Source organism: Pecten maximus, chromosome 19 (assembly GCF_902652985.1).
Source record: "Pecten maximus chromosome 19, xPecMax1.1, whole genome shotgun sequence".
Taxonomy (NCBI): domain Eukaryota; kingdom Metazoa; phylum Mollusca; class Bivalvia; order Pectinida; family Pectinidae; genus Pecten; species Pecten maximus.
Genome location: NC_047033.1, coordinates 16,664,822 through 16,676,008, shown reverse-complemented (window position 1 = coordinate 16,676,008; position 11,187 = coordinate 16,664,822). Strand labels below are relative to the sequence as shown.

The 11,187-nt window shown below is 37.0% G+C and overlaps 1 protein-coding gene across 1 annotated transcript; it reads right to left on the bottom strand.

Annotated features, from left to right (window-relative positions):
- Nucleotides 1-5,346: 5,346 nt before the first annotated feature.
- LOC117317933 lies at nucleotides 5,347-7,527 on the bottom strand. Its single transcript, XM_033872902.1, has one exon. The coding sequence runs from the start codon at nucleotides 7,498-7,500 to the stop codon at nucleotides 5,755-5,757; it is 1,746 nt and encodes a 581-aa protein (XP_033728793.1). The 5' UTR covers nucleotides 7,501-7,527; the 3' UTR covers nucleotides 5,347-5,754.
- Between the last annotated feature and the right edge of the window lie 3,660 nt (nucleotides 7,528-11,187).

Below are 11,187 nucleotides of genomic sequence, written 5' to 3'. Positions count from 1 at the left end.
TCAACAGTAATCCAAGAACTATTCCACAGTTGAAGGAGATAAAAGTAGATCTGTGTCAACTCTATTTTATGTTATAACAATAGATTGTTTTGATTTTGCAGAAAAATTTGAAATGGAAAAATAACTTCACACTTAATAATAAGATCTCCATAATCCATGAGGACGTTTACATTTAATAAATCCAGAATTCCAAGAGCACAACATATTCTCCCCAAAAGAAATCACAGAAGCTTGACATTTTTGTCTTGCTAAAATGTCTATCTTAGCATCAACACATTTCACAGAAACACCATGGAATTCCAATTATTTCTTAAAGTATATATTCCCTTGATACTCTGTTCTGTCTTTTTGTAAATTCCTGTTATAAATCTTCCTAAATTAGAATCAGATCATAACATTCTCCCTTTTACTTCATATAAACCCATTTTGACGGTTTATAGCCTGTTTGTTTCTATCAGTCTTCCAAGACTCAATGACTGACTGTCCAGTTTGCCAAGTTATTTCTGAAACTGGCGGTTATGTTGGTTCTCCAATTTATGCTCTGTTTCCTACATATATATCCGAAACAAGATCACTTTTGAGGTCAAAATTAATGTTAGTTTTTGTTTGTGTGAGAACTTCACTATGTGCACATGCAGTCCTTCATGCTGAAAAGTGAAAAATGAACTGAGTAAATGTTTCAATAGTAGCACTATGGTACATTCCCAGATTTCATGTAAAGCATATGATGCACGTATTTTTAGTGACAGCACAGGGGCTTGGCACGATTTTCCAAATGATGGTCCATATATATATGTATTATAGTGTCAATACATATGTATATGGACCATCATTTGGAAAATCGTGCCAAGCCCCTGTGAATGACAGAGGTTAACAAAGTGAACAGGTCTCCGAGTGTAACAGGTAAATGTTTACCTAGAACTGTGGAATAGTTGTACAATATACACCTGTCAAGTATGGGGCCGCGGTGGCAGAGTGGTTAAGGTGTCCCGACACTTTATCACTAGCCCTCCACCTCTGGATTGCGAGTTCGAAACCTACGTGGGGCAGTTGCCAGGTATTGACCGTAAGCCGGTGGTTTTTCTCCGGGTACTCCGGCTTTCCTCCACCTCCAAAACCTGGCACGTCCTTAAATGACCCTGGCTGTTAATAGGACGTTAAACAAAAACAAACCAAACCTATCAAGTCTAATGACGCCATGATTTAAGTATGAGAAACATTTCAAACTGTGGAATTGTCAAGATAATGCAAAGTTCTAAGCCCTGACAGGTCTCGAACTATCCATTATCTTGACTATTCCACAGTTTTTGGTGTTTCTCCAATACACACTTTGTTTTAAATTGTCATAATATGATATATTTAGATTTGGGTTGGATCTAATATTATATACAAAATCAGGGACTCCAAGAATGTCAGTAAATACACAATGTAAAATATGTTACAAGAATCCTGGGATGAAAATATCAGACCCTGAAAGTTTCTGATAAATGAGTTCACATGATTGAAAATTATAGAATGTATTTTTATTGGTTTAAGTTGATACAGGTATACCAATATAATTTTTTTTTTAATTTGAAATTTCAGAAGCTAATTGCTGAAAGAGGTATGGCGCATATTGGCCTGTTTCGACCTAATGGTGATCTTTTTCTAAATCAAAAAATGTATTGTTAAAAACTGAGTTTTTCAATACAAACCTTAAATCTATAACATATAAAATTTCTTATTTGCGAAAAAAATGTTTGTTCATTGCAATGGATATTTTGTTAAATGACCGTAAGCTTGCATCATCGGGCTATTTGGAACTTTCGAGGGGGGTTTTCCAGCATTCATATCATTTTTTGACTTAGAGCGCATCGGAAGACCAACTTGTACAATGTCTTATTTTATTCTATGTACCAAAAGACAACTTAAATCCTATTCTTAAAAAGTGGTCCTCCGATGCGCTGGTATCGAAAAATTGGAAAATGTAGTTGATGAAATATTTCAATTTTCGCATTAACTAGACTGACTATATCTGATAACATAAACATCACATTCCCATAAAGTCTGCATAGCTCATATGGTAAAATCATCGCTTAGCAACCGGAAGGTTCAGAGTTCGAATCACCAGTTTGTATCTTATTCATATATTGTTATGTTTACAAGAATAATACCATTTAATTTTTCTTGGTCATATTTGAAAGATTTTTTTCAACATTAAATGCATATTTGATATAAAATATTTAGCATCAAGATAGAAATGTTTAGATAGAAAATTTTCACTTGGATAAAAAAAAAGAGTGAAATCATAACCGATTTATTCCATATCATTCAAAGTAAAATGTAAATGAGCTGCAGTGTCGATCATAGGCATGTATGGATGAGTAGTGTAAAATTCCTATTTAACATGTCAATTTAACTTTATTTCCTATGGTATTGATTGACTACAATACATGCAATCCGTAAACAACACACGGCGTGCCAATGGATCATGATGATCTATTTTGATACTATGGGAATCACTGGGGTCACATGATATTTTTACCTGTATTTTTAACCCAGACTATCGCTGTACGTGCATGGCCTAGGTCAGGACACAGGGGCTTGGCACGATTTTCCAAATGATAGTCTATATATATACTATATACATATATATATAGACTATCATTTGGAAAATCGTGCCAAGCCCCTGTGGGTCAGGATAAGCGGAAAACGACCATACCTCTTTAGATTTTAAAATATTTATGAGAAATATCAACAGAGTTGAAGTAATAGATATTTCATACACTCCCTACCTCTGTGTCAGTTTTTTTGGAAGCTGAGAAACGGGCAGATCTGAGCTGCCGTGGTTGTTACCATGGACAAGACGCTTTACCCTTATTGCTCTTAATGGCATGTGAAGGATCTTCTGTAAATTGTTCAGTGTGGTAGTCACCAACTACTACAAGGAGACTCTGTCTCAAAATATCTCTTACTGTTAACTGGGCGATAAACCCAGGAAACAAACACAAAAACTAGATCTATACACAAGCTGTAATGAATAAGGTCTTGTGAGTAATAAAGACACTCTTGTCCAATACAGGATCTGGATTGGAACAAACCAAAGTCGGCTTGATAATCGATGATGCAGAATGTGAAAGGTAGGGATAATCAAACGTCTTTTATATTGGTCATATCTAACCACTAACTTAAACTACTTCTGGTTTATCAAACAGTTCCATTCAAAATTCAAACAAGATGAGAATAAAACAAAGTGAATACACAAAAACTCTTTAAAAAGATACATTTTAATGATTCAGTGAAAAAAACTCTATAAACAATGTACACAACATAATTACAATTACCCCGTAATATCACTATGTAAACTAAATAAGCTCAGGATACAGATCAGAACTACATGTTAACCAAATATAATTTACATGTTAGGTTTTCAATGTTAAAATATGCACTGTGTGCTGGAAACAAGAGGGCACTTTATACAAAAGGCCCAGAGGGCCTGTATTGCTCACCTGGATTTCAGCGATTATGACAAAAAGTCATGGGTATGTTATAATTACATGACACACACTTTTCCAGTGTAGGTTCTGCTACAACGGTAATGTGCCATGCAGTAATGAAATTAATAAAAATATAGTTTTCTGATTCAAAGATTTACAGGAAATTACTTTAGTAGTTGAAATTGGTTTACATAAATGTAGATGGTTTGCCAGTTTTTTTGCTCTGCCCCAGAGGCCCCTGGAGGGTCAGCCAAATCATTTGTATGAATTTGAATCGCAGCTACCTAGGGATGCCTCCACTGAATATAAATGTCATACATTGCTTAGATCAAGGGAAGAAGTCGTTAATATCAATATTGCCAAACGTACCCCTTTTGGCCTCACCCTCAGGGCCCCTGGGGAGTCAGCCTAATCATTTGTATAAATTTGAATCCCAACCACCTAGGATGTTACTGCTGAAATATCAATGTCATACATTGCTTAGTCCAGAGAATTAGCCATTAATATCAAAATTGCCAAATGAACCCCTTTTGGTCCCTGACCTTCATGTTAAAATTTTTGAATTACTTCTCACTAAAGCAAGAAGTCAAGAGATCTGATATTGAGCCATTAACATGCCACGACATTGACCTCAATTTCAAGATCACAGGAATCAAATCAGCTAAATACGTTACTCAGCGCACCGTTTAGGCTAATGGACCTCTTGTTTCATTTCTCAGGAAATCTCTGGTCAAAACAACAGAATAATTATTATATTGACAGACTTGTGAGGTAACAAGTCATGCATAAATATCCTCTTTTTCAAAATTCTGGAATGTGTGAGAATCTCCCGGATGTTCCTTCCCTGTTACAGTGATGTACAATGGAAATGAACATCGTATCAACATATAACACACATATCACTACAAATGATCGAAATATCGCCAAACATTTTTATCTCTTTTGAATGAAAAATGACAAAACGATGATTTAAGTATATAGAATATATAGTGTAAAGACCTCTATAAACGTCAAAACATACTTATTATCTATATAGATGCTGTTCATAGGCAAGACACGTGCTCATTGTATACAGGCCAGCAAGTTTCATAATTATGAAGTTTGTGACACGAATGTAATTAGGTTACCTCTGCTGTTGAAACTTGGTTATACCACAACGACTTGGCGCGAATTCCCAATTCAAGTTCCAAAGACGTATTTATGGTCCATATAAATGCGTTATATGTATATTACAGGATTGGCTTTTTGTGTAAATATGTGTGCCGTAATATATACAGAACGTGTTATTTAACATTTAAACCACTGTATAATATCGTTATCCAACTAACCCAGATGGAATATATATATCGCCTTGTAAACTATCGTGTGTTTGTGCTGCCACGATTTCAAAACAGTCACGTAATGATTTAAAGATAATTTCCGCGCAAAATTTAGAGGGATGATTTAAAGATAATTTCCGCGCAAAATTTAGAGGGGATTCCCAAATAAATCGAGTGGTCAAGCTGGACATAGGGATTGACTGTGAACATTGGGACAGCACAGAAACATAACTGGAAAGGAACAAAACGCGTACATTCAGTGAAAATTGCAACGTTTTTACCGTGATGTCCCTTTTAAATTGAATGCAAGCTGAATAAGTGGATGCATCTATTCAAATCTATTCAATTTGCAGTCTTATTATCACCAAAAATGATTCAAACTGATATAATTTTGTTATCCGTGCTGAAACTGCGCATTTATTAATTACAATGTAGTTCGTTAACTTATTTCACCAGTAGTTTTACATTATAACCACCAGCATTAAAACTATGCCGTTTATCTTTTTTAAAGATATTTCTTGTTTAATATAAGACTAGACATGCCCCTGTGCCTCACCAGTACCACGATCACGTGCTGTTGGCGTCTTTACGACCTCCTAGTATTACTGTGGTATACATGTAGCAACTATGCATGCAAGTAGTATGGTACGTTTTTGTTAATTGAGATCAAAACGATTTGATATGCAGGACCAAAGGATTACGAAATAAGAACGGTCTAGTGATTTTACGTTGCTTTCAGACAAGCCTCGATGATTGCATGTATATCCGTCAAGATTTACGAAAGAAAAAAATGACGATCCGCCTAAATGACCAGACCCATGATTTCTATGTCACTTTTATTACAAACAATTGCTTTTAGAAGTTTTGAGTCTCATCTTTACTTATGTACGAGGGATGTCCTATTACTGACATGACGCCTTATTGGAGCGTTCGCTAATGACAACATTCGTATGTAGTATTCATGCACTATGTTCTGTCATATACTGTATTCGGCTGACTTGCTTACCACCATAACTAAATACTGCCCACAGAACTCCGTTCCTGTCCACGCTTACAAACCAGGCTGCGCCTATGTCATTATGAAGGCGCCTTAGATAATTTCCGGCGCCACTCAGAAGGTGTATGCAACGGTTGGTACGATCAGCTACAACCAGTTGTCCCTGAGTGTCGTATGCTACGTCACAAGGGTCAAATGGTCCTGACCCATATCTGCCGTCATGCTGCGGACGTCCGTACCGGTGTATTAGATGCAGGTTCTTGTTCATGACAATGATGTGGGGAAGGTCCTGGCCATCGTCTGCTACTCGATCTAGATCCACTACAGCCACTTTCTCACTGACAGGGCATTGTGACATCCTCCAGGGTGTACACGCTAATGGCTTCCCATGCTGTGTCGTGGTAACGGTGAGGACCATTTCTCCTCCTAGATTGTATTCTACTATTTTCTTTTTCATTCCAATAAGGACATGGCCATCCTTTTTTAGACATATACACTTTGGTATGTCCGTTGTCTTGAATCTGCATGTAAGAGCTCCACATTCCAGCTCCGTGATACTGTTTTCGGTGTGAGAGCATGCCCAGAGTGTGTGTGTAGTAGGGGATATACAGATGTCTCTGACATTGCCAGGATTCTGAAGCTGTTTCTCCACTCGTCCTTGGTTGCCAAGCAGCGTCACAGTTGCACTGTTATCACAAGTCCATATCCCGTCAACACTAGACGGGCAGACGGACGTTATGTCACACGGCGGCTTCCAGGTTGTCAAGACGCTGGGCTGCGAAAGTGCATTTTCCTCTGCTCGACTGATCTTTGTCCGTAATTGAGCTAAATGGGTATTCAGATCATCAGATAGTCCTTCATTTCCGAAATCTTTGTGAAACACCAGGTGTCCCCCCTTTGTATCTGGTCTGGGAAACCCTCTCGGAAATTTCGAAATTCCCCGTTGATCTCCTCGCTCACCGCCGTGTGTCTGAACTTCCTTCGATGATCTTGTAACTTGCGGTTTGGATTGAGCAGCTAATCTGTTCTGTTGAGATTGGTCAGATGAGGTCAATACTATCTTACCCAATGCCAGCTCTAAGGGTTGATGCGGATTGCTACTAGGACTAAACTGTGCGGTAGCCAGACATGGTTTTGTTGGTAAGGTGGTATGAGTTTGGAGTCCAGATGCAATATCAAATAGTTCAATAGGTGTGCCTGTCTGGAGAGATTCCTTGCAAAAGTTTAGTTGTTTTTCCAATGCTTCAAGCTTTGACTCAAGTTCCGTTCGGTAAGTGATAAATAACTTGGTATTTTCTTCTTCTAAATGTTTCAACTGTGAAAGTGTTCTTGATACCAAAGCACTTAGTTCTTCCTGTAGCCTTTCACCCTGAGTTTTCACTTTAGATGCTAATGCTTCGAAACGATCCAAATGCCGTTTTAAATCATCGTTTGTAGAATTTATTTCCTTTTGGATATCTCCGAGTTTGTCTTTTTCAGATTCATTGACGAATGCTACGATTTTTGCCTTGCTGTTCGGCATTTCCTCACTCAGTGGTTTAAATACGTGACCACTGTGGGTAGTGGAAATGCATTTAGCACATATCGCATCGCAGCATGTTTTGCAATACCAGTCCAAAATAGTCTGTCTATGATAAACACAGGTAGTCTGACCCTGAGGGCGGACAACTATCTGTCCCTTCCTTATCGACGTCATCTTTCCCGCCATATCTTCAATATATATTGTCAGTTATCCTTTACGAAGGATCTAGCCAGTGTTTGATTTGTACCGTTCAGGCCATCGTCTATTTCGGCAGATATAGTACAATTAGTGTATGTGAACATCTTGACCATCCAGATACTTCTTTTTAGAGAGTGTGGTAGCTGGTATGGTTGTTTCTGTAAAAATAAAATAAAAAGCAGTCTTTTTCTCAAAATGAATGTAATATATTCAGGATGTATGAGTGTGTGACCCAAATACAAACTATGTTGAAATGTACATGCTCAGCGGCGATATCAGCTCAGCCTGAAAAATACTGTCTGACATAACATAATAAGAATGTTATCTTTGCGATTTGTCAAAGTTAATTAAACAACAAACTGGGAAAGTCTGAAAGATAAAAATGTTCATTCCTACGAAATTGTTCCACCTTCAACGATGGTTGATTGTGTACAATGAACTATGGGCGTGACCAGTTCAATCATAAGGGTATATGTCCCGTAGTCTAGGTAAAAAATAAAACGAATTTAGCAATCATATTTTTTAGTGTAATTTCGAAAAGCTTTTAGTTTACATTATTAGTGATTTTATAATGGTAGTGCCAAAGACAATGACAAATGTTGAGAATCCTACCTGGTGTGTTTTGTGAGTGAATCGACGCCTCGTGTACTGTATTTAGTGTCTGCCTGTAAAACGACCTGATTATCCAAGCGAAACGTCTTTCTAGCTGTTTAAATTTACAACGAGAAGAATTACAAAATAAGGTCAAACTGAGAGTTGATTTCTGTTTACACTTTTTAAACACATTCCTTGTGGTCAGTGACAATCTGTCTTTAGCCCGTTATAATTGACTTATTATTGATAATGATATAACTGATCAGTGACTTTGTAAACCATAACCCAAGGGCATATCAATACGTTATATCTACATGTACTTGTACGTACGTTGCCCAGGTAGTAGCTTAATTATCTATAACAGGAGTTGGAGAAATACAATGTATTAAAACAATTGCTACGAAAAAACATGATCTTCATGAAAAAAAATAACCGCTTAATATCAACCATAACTGTTTTCGTTCCTCATATAACAATACCAACATATCTCTCGATTTCGTCGTTTACATCTATATTTGATATCTACACTCTCGTGTTTGACTACAACTCATCCATGACGACAGGTGTAATGTTAGCTCATCCGTGTTGTGTTAACCTACTGGAGGTTGTCCAGGTGTAGCTTGCTAAACTTTATAGATATGTGTGATGGTGAATTACTTCCTGCTGACAAGGATATTAATGCATTTAATTTTTTTACTAGAATCTTATAATAATTCAATTTTTTGAAGTAATGTAATCATAAATCAAAATACAATAATGTGGGATCTGTTCTAAAGCCAATGACACCATGTCATCATTAATAGACTCGAACTACATATTGTTTATTATTAGATCATATTGTATTGCTAAATTCATATTTTAAAGTGATAAAGGCCTATTTTATCTACAGGAATTTTTTGTTCACGGGTAATACGTGCCTTGTACACACAGCCTTAAGATCGTCGGTGTGAGCCTCGCCACCTCCATATACACCGCTCGATGAGACGGAAAATTGACCCGAATTAGATGTGGACACGCGTCATCTACTTTTACAGCAATGTTATATCCTTGAGATGGAATCTTACACAGGCAATATGTCTTCACGTGAAATTCACTTGAAAAATTTCACGTGAAAAGCGGTAAAAAAGTGAATTTCACGTGAAGACATATTGCCTGTGTAAGATTCCATCTCAAGGACATAACATTGCTGTAAAAGTAGATGACGCGTGTCCACATCTTATCAATTTTTGTCCATTTGATTTTGATATGCTGTTTTTTTTTCACGTGAAATTCACGTGAAGAAACATTGGCTGTGTAGTCCTCCAGTCATCGTTAGATACCAATAGTTTGTTAGAAACATTCTTTATGACTGTGTGTACACCAGTCATCGTTGATACATAGCGCGCATCAGTCGATATAATCCGATTTGACACCCTATGTTGTTTTTTGTTGGTTCTATAGAACATTGATTGCAAACGTTGTCACTACCGATACCATCTCGCGTTCAAATGATCAACGCCGAGGGAAATGGCAGTGTTAGTACAGACCCGTGTACGTTCGCTGTTCCGTCTTAAACGCAAACGCTACGGAAGTGCTACGGAAATGGTACGGCAATGCTACGGAAGTGCTACGGAAATGGTACGGTAATGCTACGGAAATGCTACGGAAATGGTACGGTAATGCTACGGAAATGCTACGGAAATTGTACGGTAATGCTACGGAAGTGCTACGGAAATGGTACGGTAATGCTACGGAAGTGCTACGGAAATGGTACGGTAATGCTACGGAAGTGCTACGGAAATGGTACGGTAATGCTACGGAAGTGCTACGGAAATGGTACGGAAGTGCTACGGTAATGCTACGGAAATGGTACGGAAGTACTACGGAAACGCTACGCTTAAATCGGAAATGCGAACGTACACGGGTCTGTATATACATTGAATATGTTAAAACAATCACATAACAATCGGGAAACCTATAAAACCATACATGCAATATGGAGAGGATGTTTAATGGCTTGTCGTTGTATATAACAAAACTACTTATCGCTGCAGTGAAAATAAGTTTTATCAGTTTGATATATATATTTCTATGCAATATCTAGTTCTTCAGTGATGTTAATGGTGTTACTCTTTCTAATGTAGAAAAGGGCTGATGTCCTCTGGCGTTTAAACGGAATGTATGATGTTGATGAGTTGAGAAGTGTTTTTGCTACGTCCGTCCGAAATGTTGATTTTGGCTAAGATAATGTAATTACCTAAATAACAGTTAATAATTGTTAAAATATCTAAAATCTATATAATAAAGAATCAATTAATGATCTGGAGTTGTTTTTCAATGTCACAAACGCAGTTTCTCCAAGTTATTTGTGTATATGTATGAAAACATACACATTCAGTATTAGCTATAAGCCAAAGTTTAGATATAAATGATATGCGCAATAGTCTTCTTACTTCCTTTCAAGACGTTTTCTTTAGTCTCATCTTTTTCATGATATTTCTTCTTTTCTCGGATACATGTTTACAGAGTAGTTCCCAAACACAGAACCTCATGTCTGGATAAAGTTCGAGATCTCACACGCTAATTGTTTTTCATGATGGTACACTTTGCATTTTTTTCAATGATATAATCACATTAATTGAAAACATCTGCTGTTACTCCTATTTACTTTTCAAAATAGTTTATTTGCACTCTTAACAACTCGATCCGACAGCGAAACACATTTTTATGCCCGAATTTCCTTGGGATCACTGCATTAAACAGTTCACTTTTTATAAGATAGTCTTTTCCCCCAAAATCAACATACAGCTAAACAAATAACATGGCGAATGGTTAGTCATAGAACATACCTTATTCTTTTATTTGTTCAATTGCACCAGAGTTGTGATTGATAGGGTTGCAAAATATCACTGGATTTGCTTTTCAGATGAACCTTAAATAAACATTCATTTTTCTTCTACAAAGAATTATCTCTGATTGGAACTACATTTGTACATGCTTTGGTAGTAGTGTATATGATCCAGATCTAGGCAAATACAAATCGGATGTAAACATTACCGAATACAGATCCAATCATGTTAATCGGCAATTCTAATGGCAAAT